This window comes from Meles meles, chromosome 1, assembly GCF_922984935.1.
Source record: "Meles meles chromosome 1, mMelMel3.1 paternal haplotype, whole genome shotgun sequence".
NCBI lineage: Eukaryota > Metazoa > Chordata > Mammalia > Carnivora > Mustelidae > Meles > Meles meles.
In genome coordinates this window covers 98,308,328-98,331,715 of record NC_060066.1, presented here as the reverse complement: position 1 = coordinate 98,331,715, position 23,388 = coordinate 98,308,328, and the positions used below count along the sequence as shown (strand labels likewise).

The 23,388-nt window shown below is 39.9% G+C and overlaps 1 protein-coding gene across 1 annotated transcript in view; it reads left to right on the top strand.

Annotated features, from left to right (window-relative positions):
• The first annotated feature begins 3,011 nt into the window (after positions 1-3,011).
• Positions 3,012-23,388, top strand: part of RGS20 (regulator of G protein signaling 20) — a 73,782-nt gene continuing 53,405 nt past the window's right edge. The window contains 1 exon segment of the mRNA XM_046017955.1: positions 3,012-3,164. Coding sequence (XP_045873911.1) covers positions 3,012-3,164 — 153 coding nt within the window.

Below are 23,388 nucleotides of genomic sequence, written 5' to 3'. Positions count from 1 at the left end.
ACTTAGCAAATGTTTGAATGAAAGATTTCCTCCCTGGTTTGATACCACAATAGAGGGTGCAAAAATGAAAACTGGAGCAAGAGAAAAATGCTGGTGGACTTAAGTGACATCATTAAAGAAAAAGAGAAACACGAATCATCTGGTTTGCAGAGTGGCTCAGAACACTGCTCTTGCCCTGGGATATGAAGACACAGAGGCTGGCTCCAACTGTACTACTATATATAGCCCTTGAACATATCACCTAATATCTCATGCAAGTTTCCCCATTCCCAAAATGCATGGAGACAAAGTGGATAGGTCAAAATAATCTTCGGCTCCAAAGATTGCACAGATCAATTCGAGAATACCAATACCACCTACTCTGTTTTCATTCTAAGAGTCTAGAACCAGGTCTTGGGACTCTGAGATCAATGATGGTTCAACCATATACTCACGCAGCTGACCCCAGGAAATACTTTTAACTGTCAAGAGATTTCTTTATGGCCCTGCCCTGAAACATTTGGTCCCTTGAAGAAGGTGCCTCTCTTTTTTATAGAAAGTTTAACAGCATTATTGAAATATAATTCACATACTATACAATCCACCCATTTAACATACACAACTTAATGGTTTTTAGTATGTTCACCAGGTTCTGAAACCATCACCTCAATCAGTTTTATAACATTTTCATCACCCCAAAAAGAAACCTCTTACTCATTGGTAGTCACACTCCATCACTCCTCAAACCCTCCTGCCCTGCTAATCTACTTTCTGTATCTCAAGATTTACCTATTCTGGATATTTTCTTATAAATGGAAATGCACACTATATGGTCTTTTGTGACTGGCTTCTCTCAGCATGTTTTTAAGGTTCATCCATGTTGTCCCATGTATCCGCACTTCATTCCTTTTTATTCATTCCTTTTTATTGTCCAAAATACACTTCACTTTGTCTGTTTACCTGTTGGTGGGCACGTGAGTTGGTTCCAATTATGGACATTTGTGTGCAAGCCTTTAGATGTGAACACGTTTCACTTCTCTTGTTTCAGTAGACATCGAGGCGGAAATTGGTGAATCTTACGGCAACTATGTTGAACATTTTGAGGAACTGCTAAACTCTTTTCCAAATGGTTGCAATATTTTATATTTCCACCCGCAATATATGAGAGTCCCAGTTTCTCCACATACTCACTAACGTTTGTCCTTGTCTTTTTGATTAAGGCCAACCTATTGAATGTAAAACCATTGTGATTTTGACTTACTTTCCCCTAATGACTAATGATGTTGAGCATCTTTTCATGGGCTTTATTGATCATTTGTATATCTTCTTTGGAGAAATGTCTATTTAAACACATCACTAATTTTCAGTTAAATTTTGTTTTATTTCGTTAGTTGTAAGAACTCTTTACATATTCTGGATATAATTCTTTTACTATGTGTATGTGATTTACAATATTTTCTGCTGTTTTGGGGGTTATCTTTTCACTTTCTTGATCAGGCTTTTTGAACATCAAAGTTTTCATTTTGCTAAAGTCCAGTTTACCTGTGTTTTTCTTTTGTCCCTCGTGCTTTCGGTGTTGTATGTAAGAAGGCCTTGCCTAAACCAGGGTCACAAAGATTTACCCCTACATTTTCTTCTCACAGTTTTGTAGTTTCATCTCTCACATATAAAGCTAAATTCATTTTGAGTTAGTTTTTTATGTGGTGTGAGGTAGAAATTCAACTTAATTTTTCCACCTCTAGTTATCCCCTTTTCCCGCACCATTTGTTGAAGACAATTCTTTCCTCTGTTGAATTATGTTGGCAACTTCTCAAAAATCAACTGATCATAAATGTATGGATTTATTTACAGACTCTCGGTTCTATTCTGTTATCTACATGTCTACCCTTATGCCAGTACCACAATATTAATTGCTGTGAATTTATAATAAGTTTTAATAGGCTATAATAAGTTTTAGTAAGTTGTATTAAGTTATAACAAATTTCAAAAGTTTTAAAAAATTTTAAAATTGAGAAACATGAATCCTCCAACTTTGTTCTTCTTTTTATGAGATTGTTTTGGATATTCTGGGTTCCTTCCAATCTCGTAGGTGAATTTTAAAATCAACCTATCAATTTCTGCAAAAAAAAAAAAAAGGAAGCTGAAAGAAAATAAAAAAGGAAGCTGATGTTGATAGGGATTGTGTCTATTTTGTATACCAATTCTGGAGGTTTGGGGTCATTTTACAAAAGGAAACGTTTCCAGTTCATAACCCCCAGTAATACACACCTACACCTTTACCTCTGTGACCCAGCAAGGCCTATTTGAGAATTAGGTATCCCTTGAGAGAAAGATATTATGTTCTACTTTTTTGCATTCTGTTTAATAATCTTTATTTATAAGGCTCTTTACAAATGTGAAGTACCATGTTAGAAGACAACTCTTGGCTTAATCACTAGATGATTAATTACTTCATTAGAAAAATCAATTTAATCCCACATGATATCAATTAAGGTGTAATAGTCCTGGTCTTAAGTTTGGGTATGAGTTTAGTACACATTTCTAGCCACAAAGCTGACTGCTGCTGAAATGACCTTTCAAAAAACCTACATAGATTAAGTGGACCACCTGCCTCTGTATTGCATAGCCCGGGTACTAGTCCCTGTCACAACATGACTAATTCAGAATTTTACAAAATGATATATTCCCTTTGTCACTATATCCTAAAGAATATATCTCTTATATCATTTCTTTCCATTTTGATTTAGGATTAAATTTGAATAAAGAGCTCATTGCTGCCTGTAGGGGGCAGTCATAACATACCTAGACATTTAAAAATAGCAGGCTCTACCTGGAATAGAACACTAGCAGATAAACTGCTGATCCACAAAACAGATAATCCTTTTGCTTCAGATAGTGTAACTTTCCAGGGAGTATCCCAACTGACTGACAGACGGCCCAGCATCAGCCGAACGAAGAGAAATAGAGTGGACCCTGGGCTAGTGTTGTTAACATCAGGCTGCAGGATTCATTTGGAACTTTATTGTGAAAACATGCCCAGTCCTTCCCAAGACAACCAAGAGTGCCTCCAGAAACATTTCTCCAGGCCATCTGCGTGGAAGCAATTCCTGCCCCTGCCTAGGGCTGAGGGATATAAAGCAAACATTCACCAAACCGTGGAAAATGAAGGCAGCACCAAGGTCAAGGTAAGACAATTTCCACAATCCATGACCCTGACTTGACAATGAAAAGGTTTATCCAAAAGAATATAAAACCATAAGCAAGCTTTCATAGTATCATTCCTCTGTCTTATTGAGGATTTATCAAATGTTCAAGCCAACCCCAAGAGAAAAACTAGAACCTTGATAATAATTATCAGATCTGTCCAGTTTTCTTCAACATAAACAGCTTCCCTTGTCTGGACAAATGCGTATTTATTGTTTGCTTGTTTGCTTGCTTGCTTGCTTCAGGAAGTAATGTTTTAAAAAGCAGGAGACATAGCCATAGATTTTTCTGACTATTGATGTTCTGCAGCTATTGTGGCTCAGATGTTTTTCTCTGAAATAAAAATTATATCCCTTATAGTAATGAAAGAAAAATTACAGACTGCTTTCTACAAAAATTGCTCAAGGAAAAAAACTGATAAAATAATACAGGAACATAAGAATATTAAGAAGCTAAGGGATGTTTTTCCTAAATTCATAGTTTCTTGTGGTGAATTTTCTAAGCATGAATTTCTACCAATAGATAACATTATTTCCCCAAAGAGTGACAATGTCCCTGCTCAGTGTAGTATCTTTGCAGTTTAAGTCTGTAAATCCTCTTAACTATGAATAGAATCATCTCTAAAAGGTTATTCAGAGTGGAGGAGGATGGGCATGTGTTAATGCCTACCAATAATCAGAGCTCAGAATTACACACTACATACTACATCATACTACAGCAAACCTATCTAAATACTTTAAGACCAAAAAAAAATTGATCTGTCCTTGGCTCATATCCTGGTAATAATCATGATTTATTAACAGACATCTTATTTTAACCAATCAGCACAGGAAGAAGAAAAATGTAGAAAGGTACTGACCTTCAGTTTTGAGCTTTAAGACAGATGCGAACAAATAATATGCGATAATCCACACCTCCTATTATCACCTGAGCCCTAGGTCTTTAGGAAACCAAAATGAAATAGATACACTGGCTGGAAGTCCTTATTTAACAGGCATCTACACCTAAATGTATGGAACCCATGCAAAAGAGATTTCTGAAAGGTGGAATTTGGAGCTACTCTGAGAAAACAGACGGCAACAACAACATAGGCATGTTTGTGTGTGCATATATATATTATGTGTACACACATATAATTTCAAAGTTCTAACTGTGTCGAGGGGTATGCTTAGACAGAATCATAGGCAAATACACTGGGAAAGTTTTTATGAATCAGCAGTATATCTTCCCACACCGTCCTGGAATCAAATGCACTGCCAGCACTGGGCAATCCAACCTGTGATCCTGACCTCACTCACCTAACTAAACAGGTTCCAGCCTGTCAACAGCAGGTTCGAGCAGTCAGGAGTGATACATTTGGGTTGCTACTGGCCTCGCCACTCACTTTTGCATCCTCAAAAAAATCTTTTTATGTTGCATCTGATATAGATACACATATCCTCTTCTAACATATATAAGGATGATAGAATTCAATTCATTTTTATTCTACAAAGAGCACAGCATCCTTACTATTTACAAAACCTGGACTAGGTTTTGAGAAAGAGAAAGATATGCTCCTTCCTCTTTGCAGAATTACAATATATTGGGAAAGACAAACATATCAACATATTATCAAATTATCATATTATCGGTATGACACATGTCAATAGTAGGTTATAGCTATGTGATTACATTGTTTTGATCAGGAAAGCAATAAGAAATAGAGATGATATATGACTGATATGGAGTAAAACAACTGAAAATGGCCTAATGAAAGAGTGAGAGAGATGAAATTTAAAAGAGAAGTGAAATAATGTCTAGAAATATAGAAAAGTAAACAGGGAGAGCATGGGCTAGAATGTGTCTAGATGTCCAGAGGTCAGTGATAAAAACCTTCAAAAATCCTCCACCTAAGCCTCACACATTATATAGATAATAGTTCAAAATGCATCATGGACTTATAAAATGTACAACTGTAAGTAAAATTATAAAATTTTAGGGAAAAAAATTAAATCTTTGTGAGCTAAAGCTGAGCAGAGTTCTTAAGACACCAAAAGTATAGTCTATATAGGAAAAATTAATAAGTTGAATCTCAAAATATCAAAAATAAACTTTTGCTTTGCCAAAAACCCTGTTAAGAGGATTAAAAAGACAAACTACAGACTTTGAGAAAATAATTGCAAACCCTTATCTGACAAAGGCCTTATATTTAGAATATATCAAGAATCACAAAACTCAAGAATAAAATAACAAAAAATCCAACTAGAATATGGGCGAAAAAAATGAACAAGCATTCCATCACAGAGCATACAGATGGCAAATAAATACATGAAAAGATTGTTAGCATCAAAGCCATTAGGAAAACGCAAACTAAAAACTCAGTAAAGTATCACCACACACCTATCGAATAGCTAAAATGAAATGAAAACCAGTGAGTGGTGCTTTGGTGGCTCAGTTGGTTAAGCATCTGACTCTTGATCCCAGCTCAGGTCTTGATCTCAAGGTCATGAGTTCGAACACTGCATTGGGCTCCACTTAAAACAAAATTTGACAAAAACCTAGTGCTGGCAAGGATATAGAGAAACTAGATCACCCATACATTCCTAGTAAGAATGCACAATGGTACAACCTGTCAGGGAAACAATTTGGCAGTGTCTTACCAAGTCTGGTCAAAACCAAACATGCAATGATCCTAGGGCCCAGCCACTTCACAATTGGGCATTTAGCCCGGAGAAATGAGAACCCAGGTTCACACAAAATCTGTACACCAACATTCATAGCATCTTCCTTCACAACAACCAAAAACAACCAAAAACCCAGAAGCCCTTCAAGGGATGAATGAAGGACTGTGGTACATCCATACTATGAAATACTATGAAGCAACGAAAAAGAATCAACTGTTGATATACAGAAGAAATGAAATATTGATACATGTCCCTTGGATAAATCTCAAGGGAACAATGCAGAGTGAAAGTCAAATACTGTGTGGTTCCATTTATATAACATTCTTGAGATAAGATTGTAGAAGTTGAAAACAGATTTGTGTTGCCAAAGATTAGGATACAGAGAAGGTGGTGGATGTTACTACACAGGGGTAGAATGGGGGAACTTTGGGGAGGTGGGATAGTTCTTTATCTTGATTTCAGTGATGGCTACACAAACCTAGAGATGTGAGAAAATTCCTTAGAATTACACACACACACACACACACACACACACACACACACACCGAGTGCTTGTAAAACTTGGGAAATCTAAACAAGCTCTATGAATTGTACCAATATCAGTGTCCTGGGTCTGATACTCTACAAAAGCCATGCAGCTTCCATTAGGAAAACTGAGCACTAGGTGCCTGGGAACACTTTGCACATTCTCTTGGAACTTACGATGAATCTCTAATTATCTCAAAATAAAAAGTTAAAAGAAAACAAAGGCAGTTAGACTGATGATACCAGCACAGTATTGCCTACATTTATTGTTGTGGTTCTTCAGTTGTTCTTTCATTTGGGTCCTTAACCAATTTCACGGAGTCAGTAGGCTCGGTGTCATTAGACCTGTTTTGGAGATGAGAAAACAGGTTTGGAAATACTGTTGGTTACATGTGTGAAATCGTCTGCATGGTGATTTGAACCCAGGGTTTTGTTTTGTTTTGTTTTTTGGTACTGATTTTATTACTAATTCAATAGCTTCTGATAGTGATCTAGAAAGTAGGCAATAATTTCATAGGCCTGAAGCCAATGTTCTTAATAGTGTTTTCCCTGTGCATTCAGCCCGAAGTGCCCCAACATGGGTCACTAATTTACTACAAAATAAATTAACACCCCCACCCACATAATCACACACTCATCTCCAGCAGAATTTTTTCCTCCATCAGGATTTTTGCTTCCTTTCATTTAGGACAAGGAGTGCAAGTGGGAGGCAGGGTATCCTCTGGGCCACTCTTCCTAAGTGACAGACATGAGAGAGAAAATATTAAAGCCACACTGACAAGAGGTCAAATCCCTCTATCGATATTGTCCATTTTTATCCAAAAGTATTTAAAAAAAGAAGAAGAAGAAAAAAATCTTAGTAAAATGGAATTGTGCTTCTGGTATCCAATACCTTAACATTAATGTATTCAGAAGAGAAAATTTGTCCTCCCACCATTTGTGAGTTAAGTTCAATAAGAAGGACAAATTTTGTTCTTATTCTTTTTTTAAGGCCTTCTGAAAAGAATTCTGTAGTAATTAGTTTAACACCTGAGATGCTCACAAACCTCTTCAGAAAAAGTTTCAGTTGGAAGTTCGTCGTGATTACATCTCCCACAGTTAGCATGCAAATATTAATTGGCAATCCTCCCATATCTGCTGTGTCCTAGATGAGGCAAAAAAGGAGTATAGTTATCTTTTATTATTAATAATGTTATTATTGTTGTTAATTTTTTTGTTTCTTAAGTTCCACCTATGAGTGAAATCATACGGTATCTGTCTTTCTCTGACTTATTTCGCTTAGCACAATACTTCTTGACTTCCAAAGTACAGTGGTTCAGGCCACAGAGAGTCCTAATTATGCAAGGGCAGGACACTACCGCTTCAGGGGAAAACCCATATAGTGCTTCTCTTCTTACCTTATAATTTTCTGAATCACTAAGTAACTGAATACAATTGATTTATGGCAAGAGAGTTTTAAAGAAAAAAAGTTATGTCCCAAGGATTACTCATAACCAAGTGTCATGGCAGCCCCATGTCTATATCGCTGTCGGGAAATTCTGCCTACTGAGTCAGAATGTTTCCTGCTGCTACTGGCAGCTTGGACTCTGGGCTGGTGTTGACTGTACCACCATGGCATACTCCTGTAGAAAACAGAGGGAGAATTTTAATAATATATACCTGTGTTATATTCAAGGAGATGTTGCATTTCTGAAGTTATAGAGTTGTCAAACAAAAAAGTAAGTTTTAATGGAGATAAGACATTTAGTCATTGATTTAAAAAGGGAGGGAGGGAGATTTAACAGCTGATTGGATGCCACAAAAATTAAGGTCAAAATAGAAAAATAGGGGCACCTGGGTGGCTCAGTGGGTTAAAGCCTCTGCCTTCGGCTCAGGTCATGATCCCAGGGTTCTGGGATCGAGCCCCGCATCGGGCTCTCTACTCGGCAGGGAGCCTGCTTCTCCCTCTCTCTGCCTCTCTGCCTACTTGTGATCTCTGTCTCTCAAATAAATAAATAAAAATCTTTAAAAAAAAATAGAAAAATATATTTAAGAAAGTCGGTCATAGGGTGCCTGGGTGACTCAATCACTAAGCGTCCGCCTTCGGCTTGGGTCATGATCCCAGGGTCCTGGGATCCAGCCCCGCATCAGGCTCCCTGCTCACTGGGAAGCCTGCTTATCCCTCTCCAGCTCCCCCTGCTTGTGTTCTCTCTCTCTCATAAATAAATAAAATCTTAAAAAAGAGAGAGAGAGAAGAAAAGAAAGTTGATCACAACGCAGAGGAGAAAGATAAAGAAACTAAAATTACGAAGACATAATAGAGAGGAAGGTCGTATCTTGGAAACTCACTTTAGGGACAGACAAAGGAAACAGATAAAAGTGGGATCTGAGTAGGTGAAACAGCAATAATCAAGCTTTCTTTAAACACGATTTTATATTCCCAGTGTAATAAAGATTTCAGACAATAATCTAATAAGACATACTGTGATAAGCAAATTTAATGAAAATAGATCTAACCCTAGAAATACCCTCATAGAATGTTCAAATTTTAAAATTAAGGCATTTCAGTAAATATCTAGAGGGGGAAAAAATAAGGTTACCTAAAAAGAAACAAGAAGGATCTTCTCCTTATAGTCCTCTGACTAAATAACTGAAAATAATTGAATTATAGCAAGAGAGCTTTAAGGAGAAAATTTTTATGTCCCAAGAATTATTCATAAGCCAGTGTCATTCATGCCCTAACTCAAGAGAAAGACATTTAAGATATGCAAGTGTACAGATTATGACACAGCCACACTTCCGCAATAAGTCACATGAAATATGTTTCAGAGCAATGAAAAATAAGGAAGCCACAGTTAAGAAGGATTGATGGTAATTACTCAAACAGTCACTCAGATGGAGATATTTGATGTAAAAAGTAACTGCAAAATGTGATTATTCTTTAAAAGTTGGGTTATATTCTAAAAAGAATGGAGAAATGAATGAGGGACGAGTCTTACAGCTCCAAATTAAACTCACAGACACAAAGAGAGGAAGGGAGAAAAGGAGAAACAACTGCTCTACTCATCCTGTCCGGTAAAAGGAAGTCAGAAGAAACTGTGGTTCTGCCTTTTTTTTTTTTTTCTTTTTTTTTTTTTGAGTCCCAAAGAGGCAAGTGGAAATGCTTTCAGAGGAAATGACATATGACCTTCGACTTCCTTTAAAATAACAGGGGATCTGGGGAGTAGGGAGGAGTAAGAAATGAAGCAGAATTGGCAATATGTTGATATTGAGTGATGGATATGAGAGTTGCTGAGTGTATTTGCTCTGCGGGGGTTTTTTTTATTTGAAAATTAACATAATAAAAAGACTTTTTTTAAATCTCAAAGGCTGGAGCTTAGAATTTACCCTTTGAAATTAAACAACAAATAGACACACAAATACCTAAGTACAACTTCCCATTTATCTCTTTATTACCAGAGTGGGAGCTGTTAGCACACACTTCACACATTCACTGGATAGCACAACTGATTTTGACCTTTCAGAAAAATCTTTAAAAATGGCAGAAGATCCTAAGGAAAAAAAAATCATAATAAATAAGTAAGTAAAAATTAAAAATAAAATAAAATAAAAGTGGCAAAGATCCTGTCTAGAAGTATTAAAAATATACTGTGAAATTCCTGCTTGGCCTCATTATGCGGTTCAGGCTTTTTTTCATAAATCTTATAATGCTCAGATGTTTAATTAATGATTAGGAAAAAATATGTGTCTCAGTCTCATTTCCCCTATTTAAAAGATCTCATAAAAGTCATGTTGTTGGCTTTCTGGTCAAAATCAAATCAGCCTTGGGGCACCCAGCTGGTTTAGTCAAAAGAGCATGTGACTCTTGATCTCAGGGTTGTGAGTTCGAGCCCCACCTTTCGGTTTATAGAGATTACAAAGAAAATAAATAAACTTAGAAAAAAAAAATCAAGCCAGCCTTCACAAAACCATAAAATCACTGCAAATATCTTTGGAAATTTACACTAAAGTTTTGCCTTCTTGGAAGGCAAAGATGTAGATGAACTTCACTGGAAGCCTCTTTTTTTTTTTTTTTTTAACATCTTAAATTCTACTTTTTTTTTTCAGTGTTCCAAGATTCATTGTTTATGCACCACACCACTGGGAGCCTCTGAGAGGAAATTTGTTGTCATAGGTTCTATACGAACCATGTATTTCCGCTTTGTGGGTAAAAGCAATTCAGATTAGGCTTGTAATCTGGAAGTTTATTTTAGAAATGTCCACAGACTGGCTTCATAGTCACTGCATATAAAATGACTGAAAAAGAAATTTTAAAATGAAGCACACAGGCTGACAGATAATATATAGTTTAAAATGTGCAGTGACTATTGGAATATATTTCAAATATTCAAGAATGGAACCCAGATTGCAGACTACATAAGGAATTTAATTTAACATCAGTGATGTAACCAGATATGTTTTCCCATAAGAATATATTGTGCTTACATAATTTTGAATTCTCAGCCTTAAAAATTCTAAGGATTCATTTTCAAGTGATAGAGCATTCCAAGGACTCTTATTTGCAATAAGACTAAAATATCATAAGCATAATCTCAACACATTTTGGTAACTGCCTGTTCAAACTGTGTGTGACCAGAAGATAAAAGGAAACAGCAGGAAGGCAGGAGTCTGGCCGTTCAGGAACCTGAGCCTAGGAGTCCGCGGAAGGTGCTAGAAAGACAGCTCAGCACCAAAAAGCAGACTCCCATCACTGCATCTCCATGTTCTCATTTCCAATTCCCAAGAGAGAGAATCTGGCCCAGTATGGGTCTAGTATCCACTCCTGGACCAATCTGTTCTGGCCCTTCTATAGGCTGAGAGACCATCTTAGAGGAGCTGACCAGCATGTTTTGAGAGACTGCAACTTTGAACCAGCATATGGCCTCCCACAGTAACAATGACACTCGAAGGAAATAGTGCTAATTTAGGCGTTTGAAATCTGGCATTTTTGTATCTATCACTTGCAGGGTTTATAATCACATTTCAGAGATAAATCCACACATCTCCTCCATTTATCCTCAATTTAGCAAAGATCTGTGGGCAGGCCCCAAAGTAACTGAAATCTAGAGTCACCAGACAAACGCCCACCTTCACCAGACCTGGGGGACTGTGAGGTTTTTGTGTGATCCTCTGTGCTCCCTCGAGTCAATGTGGGTCATCCAGTAATCCAAACACACAGCTACATGAATATTTTTAAAAAGATTTTATTTATGTATTTGACAGAGAGAGAGAGAGAGAGAAACAGACTTCCCGCTGAGCAGGGAGCCCAGCATGGGGCTCGATCCCAGGACCCTGGGATCATGACCTGAGCAGAAGGTAGATGCTTAAAGAATGAGCCACCCAGGTGTCTCTCCATGAATACTTTTACCTATAAACTGTCATTAAAGGTTGCCTGAGGTTGTGAAAGAATAGTTGAGCAGAAATGACCAAATGGAATGAATAAAACATTACTAGGAAGAAATTATCAAAGCATTTGATATTAATTTCACACATTTCTGCATTCTGTAATAAATCTGCTCTCTCTGCTTCTGCAAGTTAGACTGGACCCCATTTCTTTAAGACTTTTTTCTGACAATTTTCCCAGAATGTCACATATGCAAAGGGTATAATTTTGAAGTTTTCAGTTGAAGTGAGAGCTGTTCTACCAGCAGCATCATCCAAGGAGCTTAAGCACTTAATTACATAAATTCTGTTACAGAACTTGTTTGATAGATTGAAAGACAAGCATATGATTAGCAAATAAAAGCCAACAACTATGGCTTCCTTTTTTCATGTTTGTCTTCTCTTTAAAAATAGAGGCCAACTAACTATTTTTAACAACTTGCTGGTATCATTAAGGTCAGTAAGCTTCACCTTTGCAAAAGTGGCAATTTTGGAAAAGAAAGGCAGCATCTTCCATCATGTGTTGGCCCCTGAAGGAGTCCAGGCTTTGGGGGACCAATCATTATCTTCTGTTTATTCTTCACAACATTTGAGATGGGCAAGTTGAAGATCCAGATGGTATGAGGGACAGAAAGCAAAAGAAGGTCTCTCAGGCACCATGTCCGTTAGCCTGGATCAGCCTGAGAGATCACAGAAGTTTGCAACCCTCGCTGCTTCCTCTACCTCTCATCCTAGACCCTTCCCCTACATTTCCAGGTATCCCCAAGGCACCTAATTGTCTCATTCTGGCCTGGTCTCTCCCATTAGGAAAAAAAAAAAAATAAAGTCCAAATTCATTTGCACTTAGATATAAAGGAATTCTTAGATTGTTCCTACTCACGAAATCTACAGGGAATGGTAATATTAGATCCACAAGGATGACCTTGCAGTAGTGTAATTTGGTATATGTGGAAGCTGAGCAGAAGACAGACCTGGTGTTTGGGACACTCCAGCCTGGTCCAAATCCCAGCCGCATCTGGCACCGTCTTCTGCTGTTGATTACAGAGAAGCCCAGCATTCCAGGCATCCTCTGGCACTTTCAAAACCTTCTCTTTTTCTGTGCAGTCTTGGCCAAAGGCCAGGTTATAACTCTGCTTGCTCATCCATCAGAAATGAACTGGGTTTTAGATACATGAAACCACAAAGAAGAGAAGAAAAAAACGGATACCTTTGGGTTTTAGAAAATCAGAGCAACAGAGGGCTCATGACATTTTCAAATTTGCGTGGAGTCAAGATTCAGGGTTCAGCAGCATCCATGGGCTTTTCTGTCCTCATACTTTGTAACAGTAAGGCCTAAGGGAGTGAAAGAATGGTAAATGCTGACACCTGGTGGACGTTGCAGTATTGCAGGATCTCAAGCCAGTAAAGCTTGAGGCTCCGATGTAACTGACAGAAATCTGATTCCTTGAAGACATCCTTTATCCCAGCTGAAGTTCAGTCGTGTGCATCTTTTTGTGTGTGCAAACCAGGCAATAGGATGGCATAAAAGCAATGTCTTTGTACTGGCCGGAACTGGTTTTTGAATTCAGGTCCAAGTCAGGTTTAATTCTCTTTGTCTTGGTTTTATCATCTATAAAATCAAGACAATAATACCTCTTGCAAGTAATTTTATAAGTTTTTTTAATCAGATACTTTGACTTTTAAAAAACAATCTGCACCCATGGGTCCAGGCTTCCCATTGGTCCTGGGCTGCTGTTCTGAGGAACCCATGCTTGATTTGTACCCAGTTTCCCCCAGAACAGTTAATCTAATTATTCCCATCTACAGGTAGAGCCTCACTCCTACTGGGCACATCTAAAAGCCCAGTCAATACTGGTTTGCTAATTGATTAGTAGTAGAAATGTATTATTTTCCTACTTTATTCCCACCACGTGGGTAAAATACTGAGTTTCTCTACCTCTTTAAGCTAAGATTGTTGTTAGAATCTTTATTCAGCCAAATGTCTCAAGTGCCATGAAGGAAATTAATGATAGTTATGGATTCTGAATGGTCTCAAAATATGAAATTCCAAGTCTGTGCCAACTTCCAGCTTCTTCAAGAAAAATACCCCTTTTAATAAAATGCAAAGCAAAGCAATCCAATTCAGTGGTGTCCAACTCAAAGAAATCAGTGAGAGCTAATAAGTTTTCCCAGCAGCCAAGCCAGAGGAAAGAGAAAGCCTTAGTACAGGGCCCTGTGCAGCCTGGGTGAGACTCACACAAAGCCTGGTTTATTAGGAACCACTGGAAAAGCTACAAAGCTCATGCTGCCTTCCTGAGCCCTGTCACAAATTTCCACTTTGGATGGAACAATGTCTCCCCCTTGTTCTTGCCATCTTGCTTGTTGATTTTTGTGCTATACCAGTTGTGAAATTGCTGAATCCGGCCTGGGACCATGGGGACAAATGGAAGGCCGGCTCCTCTAGGAAGAACTGCCTGTGTTCCCTTTCGCATCACACCTTCTCTGAACAGGCATTTTAATAAACCTTATGCTTAGGAGGCTTGCACGTGGAATTGTGGCAGCTTCTACCTTGCTGTCTCTCTTGTCTGTTGCAATTAAGAAGATTTGAGGTATGTTGTTTAGAAGTTAAAAATCATGTTTTAAAAAAATCTTTTTATTACAGCACCTGGATGGCTCAGTCAGTTGAGTGTCTGCCTTCAGCTCAGGTCATGATCCCAGGGAGCCTGCTTCTCCCTCTATCCCCCCACCCCCAACTCATGCTTCCTGTCTCTCAAATAAATAAATGAAATTTTTTTAATGTTTTTATCACAATAAATGTCAAATATACATAAAAGCAGAGAAAATAGCATAGTAAATAATAGCATAATAGAACCTGATATACACATTACCAGCTTCACCAGCTCCAGATCACATCATGTCTAAATTCATTCATTTACAACTATTGATTGAACACACATTATGTCTCAGTAGTGCTTTAGATTTTTTGAGACACAGGTCTGCATAAGGGCAAAGTCCTGACCCTCACAAACTATCACAATTCAGTGCAGAAAATGTTGTGACAAGAGAAAGTATATGGGCAGCTAGCCCAACCTGGGAGAGCTTCCTGGAGGAAATGGCATCTAAGCTGAGACTTGAAGGCTAAGTAAGAGATGGCCTTAGGATAAAAGAGGAGAAGCAGATTAGGAATGGGTAATGATTCAGCAGAAGGAGAATTTATAAAAAGAGCCAGGAATGAACATGAACAAGGGGATTTTTAGGAACTGAGGAACCTTAATGTGATTGGAGCTTGAAGTACAAAGAGTGAGAAAGAAAGGTAGGTAAGAGTACAGATCAAATCATAAAAGGTCTACATGCTGTATTAGAGCCTAAAGAGAAATGAGGAGCCAGTGATTGGTTGGGGAAGAGGGGGGTGAGTAACGTGATCAAACTTACCTTTTAGAAAGATCCCTCCTTCTGCAGGGTGGGGAACAGGTTAGAGTGGACCTAAGCGCTGCACAGGCTCTGAGGTGGAACGCTGTAATTTAATTAAGTGAGCTGGGGAAGTCACAGAGGGGATGTTGATAAGTGCTTGCCTGGGGAGGTATGCTGGGCTCCAGAGCTCCCTCGGGATTCTGCTCTTCTCTAAGGTATAGGGTTAGTGTGTGTGAGAGCTGTGTGTGTGTGTGTGTGTGTGTGTGTGTGTGTGTGTGTGTGCCCATCCCTCCTCCTTTGGGGAGGGAGTCCCAAGAGAGGACAATGGAAAGCGATTACGTATCAGGGAATGGTCCCTCACTGAACCCAGAAATCAGCTCTTTGGAAGCCCTAGAGACCATCTTCACTAAATCCACCTGTGCAGGAAAGGAAAATGTACAGACATTTTCCCTGAGCAGGAAGGGAAAAGCCCAAGTGAGCACACACTTACCCGAAGTCACAAGGGATATGGCTGGTAGGACTTCCGTCTCCTGACTCTGCCACCCCTTCCTCCATCTGCGGCTCTTCCACTGCTCTGATTTTATCCACCTTCTCCCTCCCCCCCCCCCCCCCGCCCCCTCAGGCACCGCAGGGGAGCAACAGAACCCCTGAAAAATGTTAGCATTCAAGTGGCAGCTCTGCTGGAAACTTTTGTAGACAGACAACATAAGAAAAAGACGACTTCGGATTATGCGAGCAGCCCCGTTTCCTGCATTTCTCACGCTTACGATGTTCAAGATTCTGTTTGCTTCCACCAGCTCTTAGGATTTCAATGACAGGGTTTTTCATTTCTCATAGTCACTAACACCAATCCATGAAGAGCCTTAGGATGAAACATTACAATAGGAACCCTTGTTGACCTGTTCCATATCTTCTTAAGAGAGACTGCATATGATCTGAAAAATACATGTATGATTTACAATTATATTGGACTCTACCAATCACTGTGCAAAGCTTGGCTGCACGAAGACTAGAAGCTTTCTTGAAAAAAATAAATAATTAAATAGGAACTTTATAAATTATACAGAGTTTCAACTATATTGTATTTCACTTCAGAATAACAATATTCTGCACTCCAAGGATTTAACTTACCAAAGGTGTCTGACATCCCGGGAGGCAGATTCTCCCAGAAATTTCACTCTGGTGTGTATTCTTCAGTATCTAAAATTTTAGGGGCTTCCCTGTTGGTGCTTGAAATACTGTTCTTTAGTTTTAGGTAAATCGGGCTATTATAAAGCTATATAGCCCTTTTAGGATCTCAGAGAAGTAACTGTATTACTAAGCAAAGTAGAGAATGAGCAGCCATGTGATCAATGGACCCAACGCCTGTAGAGTTGAAGTCGGGAATTCAATCTCTGGTGGTAGTTTGGAAGCAAGCTCGTCATGGAATTCTCATTACTTGCTGGGTGTGAGAAGGAAGGGAAATTGGAATTTTGGTTTAAGAGAAAGAATGTGGTCAAAGGTATGTAACTACATTTAGCTGCCATCAGTTGCTTGCTAACAGGTCCAAAAATGGCTGAAGAGAACAGAAGGAGGAGAATGGCTTAGAATTTTATGGTGGGGCTGGAACTGAGGTTTCTCCTCTGCAAGAGCCAAGACATACATCGCTTGAACTCCCTGCAGGTGCCAAAGGAGAAAGCATGGAGGCTGTCCTATCAGTTTGCCCGGATATGAGGCAGAAGGGAAAGGAGAGTAGTGGGGACTGAAAGCTGTCAGCAGTTAAGCATTTAAAAGAAAGAAAGAATGAATGAAAGAAAGAAAAGAAGCCAAGTCTTTATTACAGACTCTATTACAAAAATACAGAGCATTACAGTGTATACAATATATTAAGTCTCCATCTGGCCAGTCGCCAACCTCTACTCCCTGATCCACCCAAGGCAACCATTCTTCAGTCTTAGCAGCTTCTTTGTATCCTCCTAGAGATACTCTACATATATACAAATATATGTACATAGGGACGCAGGCGTGCGCACGTACACACACACACACACACACACACACACACACACACCTCCCCCCCCCCCTTCAAAACCCTCTGGTTGTTTTTCAGAGTCCATAGTCTCTCATGGTTCATCTCCCCTTCCAGTTTCCCTCAACTCCCTCTCCTCTCCATCTCCCCATGTCCTCCATGTTCTTTGTTATGCTCCACAAATAAGTGAGACCATATGATACTTGACTCTCTCTGCTTGACTTATTTCGCTCAGCATAATTTCTTCCAGTCCCATCCATGTTGCTACAAAAGTTGGGTATTCATCCTTTCTGATGGAGGCATAATACCACATCTTCCTTATCCATTCATCCGTTGAAGGGCATCTTGGTTCTTTCCACAGTTTGGCGACCGTAGCCATTGCTGCAATAAACATTGGGGTACAGATGGCCCTTCTTTTCACTACATCTGTATCTTTGGGGTAAATACCCAGCAGTGCAATTGCAAGCTATTCCTGAAGTATAGTAAGCTATAACTTGCATTCCCACCAACAGTGCAAGAGGGTTCCCCTTTCTCCACATCCTCTCCAACACATTTTGTTTCCTGTCTTGCTAATTTTGGCCATTCTAACTGGTGTCAGGTGGTATCTCAATGTGGTTTTAATTTGAATCTCCCTGATGGCTAGTGATGATGAACATTTTTTCATGTGTCTGATAGCCATTTGTATGTCTTCATTGGAGAAGTGTCTGTTCATATCTTCTGCCCATTTTTTGATATGATTATCTGTTTTGTGTGTGTTGAGTTTGAGAAGTTCTTTATAGATCCTGGATATCAACCTTTTGTCTGTACTGTCATTTGCAAATATCTTCTCCCATTCCGTGGGTTGCCTTTTTGCTATGTTGACTGTTTCCTTTGCTGTGCAGAAGCTTTTGATCTTGATGAAGTCCCAAAAGTTCATTTTTGCTTTTGGGTAAGATCTTTGATTCCCTTTTTCTCAGCCTGCACATCCAATCTACCTGAAGTGCGGTTAATTCTCTCTAAAACATATCTCAGTCTGTCCATTTCTCTGTATTTATCCCCATCACTGTCCAAGTCATCAACTTTTCCCACGTGGACCATTGCAAAGTCTCCTGTTTTCACTATTCCCAAGCGTGTCCCCTTCCAATTCACTCCAATACAAAGCATCAAAGAAGTCTTTTAAAAATATAAATCAGATCTTGTCACTTTCTTGCTTAAAACCTTTCAGTGACTTCTGATTGCTTTTAAAATAAAATCCAAAATCCTTGCCATGACTTACTTGTCCTATTCAGGCTACATAGATTCTTACTACCTCCTCCTTCACCACACTATAAGAGCAGATCATTTTCTTCCTCACTCACTTTGACTCCAGAGCCTCTAGAGCAGCCTGATACTTAAGAGACGCATGATAAATATTTGCTGAAAGGATGAAGAAATGATTGGCCTGCAAGACCTTTCTTGGACCCAGCTTTAGCTATTCTCCTTCTACCTCTACATATCACAATCTGTGTCCCCATACATTCTAGAATAGAATGGGAGTTGGCAATATCTATCTCGCAAGCACTTTTAGCTGAGGGAAGCAAAAATCAAAGCATTTGAATCAGGAGTGATTTACTCAGCTGTTTTTCCCTGCGGGGTGGACATTCTCGGGCTCCTCTGAGCTCACACCTTGAAGAGTTTTTAATGTTTTCTTAAACTGCGGGAAATTATAAATAATATAAAATAAATTACTATTTTAACCAGTTTTAAATGCATCATTCAGAGACATTAAATACATTCACAAGGTTGTAGGACCATCACCACTGTCTATTTCTATAACTCTTCCTTCAACCCATACACTCTGCATCCATCAAATAGTAACTTTCCATTCTCTCCCACCAGCCCCTGGTAACCACTATTCTACTTCCTATCTGCATGAATTTGCCTATTTTGGGTACCTCAGATAAATGGAATCATATAATATTTGTCCTTTTATGTCCAGCTTCTTTCACTTAGCAAGTTTTTGAGATTTCCATGTTGTAGCATGTACAATTCCATTCCTTTTTATGAGTGGTTAATATTTGAGCTTGTTTTTGCATTCATTTGTCCCAAAAAATACTCATTGAGCACTTTAAGGGCCAAGCACTATTCTAGACACTACTGACATATCAATGAACTAAAGAGAAAAAGTTACTACTTTCGTCATATAAAGAAGTAAATACGTAGTATGCCAAATGGAAAAAAGTGCTGTGCAAAACCAATATTGCAAGAAGAGCTGCATAGGTGGAAGAAATCTTCATGGTAGGACGGGGCCATTCATGTTGTGCACTGAGGGCTAATGTAAGGACTTTGGTTTTTACTCTGAAATAAGAAGCCAATAGAAAGTCTGGAGTTAAAGAGTGACATAGCCGAAGAAAAATCCTGTTTTCAATATTAAGGGGAAATAAAGAAAAAGGGAAGTAGAAATACCAAGTAGGAAGAAAATTCAATAGTCCAGGTTAATGATGATAAGAACTGTACCAGAGAGTATTAGTCAAGGTTCTTTAGAGAACTAGAACCTACAAGACATGTACATGATAGATGATGATGAGAGAGAGAAGTGGGGAGGGGAGGGAAAGAGGAGTAGGGAAAGGAGAGGGAGATTCAGCTAAGGAATTGACTCATTCAGTAGTGTTGGCTGGCAAGTCTCAAATCCAAATCTGTAGGGCAAACCAGCAGGTTGGAAATTCAGGTTAGAATTGATATTTCAGGGCGCCTGGGTGGCTCAGTGGGTTAAAGCCTCTGCCTTTCACTCAGGTCATGATCCCAGGGTCCTGGGATCGAGCCCCACTTCGGGCTCTCTGCTCCGCAGGGAGCCTGCTTCCTCCTCTCTCTCTGCCTGCCTCTCTCCCTACTTGTGATCTCTATCTGTCAAATAAATAAATAAGATCTTTAAAAAAAAAAAGAATTGATATTTCATCCTTGATCTAAAATCTGTGGGGTATATCAACAGGCTGAAAATGGAAGCAGGGTTTCTATGTTTTCATCCTGTAGCCAGATTTCTTTGGAGGAAGAATCTATTCTATGCCTCTTTTTCATTTCTGATCATTTGCTGGCAATCTTTGGCATTCATTGGCTTGTGGATTCTTCACCTCCATCTCTGCTTTCATTTTCACATGGCATTCTCCTGGTGCATGTGTTCATGTCCAAATTTCTCCTTTTTAGAAGGACTCCAGTCATATGGGATTAGGGGCCCATGCTATTCTAACATGACTTAACTAATTATACGGTCTACCATCCTATTTTCAAAGAGGCCATATTCTGAAGTACTGGGGGTTAGAACTTCAACATATGATTTTGGGGGAGACCCAATTCAGTCAATAACACAGAGTGATAGCTGTGAATATAAGCAGGGATACCCCAGTGTTTTTGACCTGAACAAAGTGATCAAGTTACTACTCACTGAAGTGGAGGAGAAAATCTGGGAGAGAAAATCAAGAGTTCAGTGTTGCATATAATTCAAACGAATATATGTATATATATTCAATAAAGACCCAACTCCTATCTTAAGCCCCTCACTCAGTTAACAACACCAGCAGGAAGGCAGAGGGTCCAGTTATCTCTGAAAGGAGACAACCGTCAGTGTTTCCCTTTTCCAGACATACATGTCACCTAAGTAGCCCTTATTTCTGGTCCCCTCCACTTCCATTCCTAGTCCCACCTTCCTCACTATCAATGCTCATTATGTAACATTCTACTTATAACACCTCCATATAAGTCCTAGGCATTGATCCACTTAAAAAGTTATTAAAAGAATGGATGAAATCAGAACTAATTATGAGATATTCTTTTTAACAGTTGTACTTTCACTAAGAACATCAAGATTTGAAATGAACCCTAATAGAAGCATGTTATTAATAATTTGGTTGGCCTCAAACTAATATTAACCTGTGACTCTAATATCCACGATCTGCCTATTATATCTTGCCATTTTCCAATCTGCATGCTTTATAGTCAGCACAAGCAAAGACTTGCCAGTGGAGTTGTAAATCACTGCCAATTGGATTCTTATATCCAAGTGAAGGAATTGTTTCTCCAAATAATGGAAAATTAAAACGTATAATATGCCTAGACTAAAGTAAACAGAATTTTTTTTAAAAGAGTCGGGGGGGGGGGAATAGATCCTTTCATAAAATTAAATCTAATTTCAAATTCCATTCTGTGATTTTAATTCTAAAAGCTCTGAGAATTTTTTAGTTAAAAGTATTTAATCCTCTGGTACACTGAAAAGAAATTTAAAAAATAAATATTTTTTTAAGTATTTAATCCTGCCATGGATGTTTCTTTTATGAAAGGCTATTGAGGGGTGAATGAAAATTTTCAATTTGCCTTTTAAAGGGATGAGATTTTTCTGTACATTTGGGTGTGGTGGTTTTTTTCCTCTGTATGGTTCAAAAGACAATATGATTCGTTAAGTAGTGGATATTCGATCTTTATAAAGTATTCCCTAAGTCTTCTGGATCCTTACGGAGTGGTGCTTTCAGGAATACAGATTCCAAGATGATTCTGTTTTGTGGCTAATATTACTGAAATCCTCAGACTGTCATCTAGAATCTGGCGGAAAAGGAAGACAGGGATCTCTGGAACACTGCCAGTAGCTGAAGGTCTTTCCTCAGATAACTTTTCTCAGATCAAATTTTGTAGTACATTGATACTCCTAGAGCTCTGTCCTTGCCAGGAGGGCCAGAGGAAGTCAGATTTCAGCACGCTGCACTTATCATGCTTCAGATCCCTGCTTATTAGGGAAGCCTGTAGCCCCTGCCCAGACTTGCTCTGACTGCAGAGTGTGTCCAGACACCAGCCAGAATTGGAGAGTAGGCTGCTGATCCTGAGAGAAAAGACCAGTCTAGGGAAGGGTAAAAGCTGAATGTCTCCAAAGGAGCAGTGGAGCCGGGGCTTTGTGCTTCTGGGGCTGAGTTTGAGACTTTTATTCTGTCTGAACATTTCCACTATTTTCCTCACAAGCGTCTCTGTCTTGAAGCAAAGGACCGAAGCGAAATGCCTAATGAAGCGTGCCCGGGGGAAGGGGCGTGCAAAGGACTTGGGAAGAAGGACTTGGGAGGGGACAAGAGAGAAGGGTCAGGTTACCGGTTCACATATTCGCAAGAAACCTTTTGAAAATATGAGCTGGAGACGAAAATTCGGGGACCCACGGAAGTTCCCTGAAGCTTCCTTCGGGGCCCTAGGAGTGCGGCATGCGACCCAGAAGTATGCCTGCTATTCATTTTCAGGGATTTAAGCTTTGCTCAAGCCGTGGAATGAAGGCTGGTTGGGAAGGGTCGCAGGTGGGCTTAGTTAAGCTCTGGGTCGCCAGGGGCTGAACCAGTTCTTTCTCGACTTCCTCTGCATGGTGTCCTTGAGGCCTCGGTGCTCGCAACCCCTTAGGTTTCTGCTGCCATCCAGCAGCGCACTCGGGGCAGACGCGGAGGCGGCCGCAGGCAGGTGCGCACGAAGTTAGCTGCGAACAGCCCCAGCCCAGCTGCCCGCGGCATCAGAGCTCTATTGAAGCCCGCGAAGCACACACACCGACCCCAGAGCAAGGGCCTGGTCCCCTGCCCTCCTCCCCGGCGAGACGAAAGCTGGGCGCTAAGGCCGGTTCTGAGCGTTTTCCAAATCTCTCCTTTCCCCCCGCCTCGAGTGCGCTGTTGGCACTTCTCCAGAAGCCTCCCCGGCTCTCAGGGTCATCCCCTAAAATAAACACATGGTGCCAGAAAGCGGGGGAGGGGAGAGAAGCATCTGAACTGGGAGAATGAAAATACTAGGAGAAAGACTCCATTCTCCAGGAAAAGGTATAAGGGAAGCGAAACTGTGAACTTACTCGGAAATGCAAACCAAGCTCCACTCTTTCCCCGATCGCATACAAACGACCGAAAGACAAATCCGCCAACACGTTCGGCGGCTTCCCAGAAAGGGCCTCATGAATGAGAATGGGTTGCTAGGTTTCCTCCCTCCCTCCCGACAGTCGCTTCCCCCAAGACTTCCACCGCCTGAAGAAAACATGCCGGGGCTGCCAACTGCCGATATGGGGAACCTAGCCAAGCCCAGGAAGGCCGCCCTCGGCCTCTCCCGCCTTCAGGACCCTGGAGAGCGACCGCTGCGCCCTTGGGACTCCCGCCCCGCTAGCCTAGCCAGGTTCAGCGCCTCGCCTCCCTGTCACTTTTATTCTCTGCTTCCCGCCTCCACCTTCAATCTTCTTGGCAACCGCCACCCTTTTTTTTTTTCCCA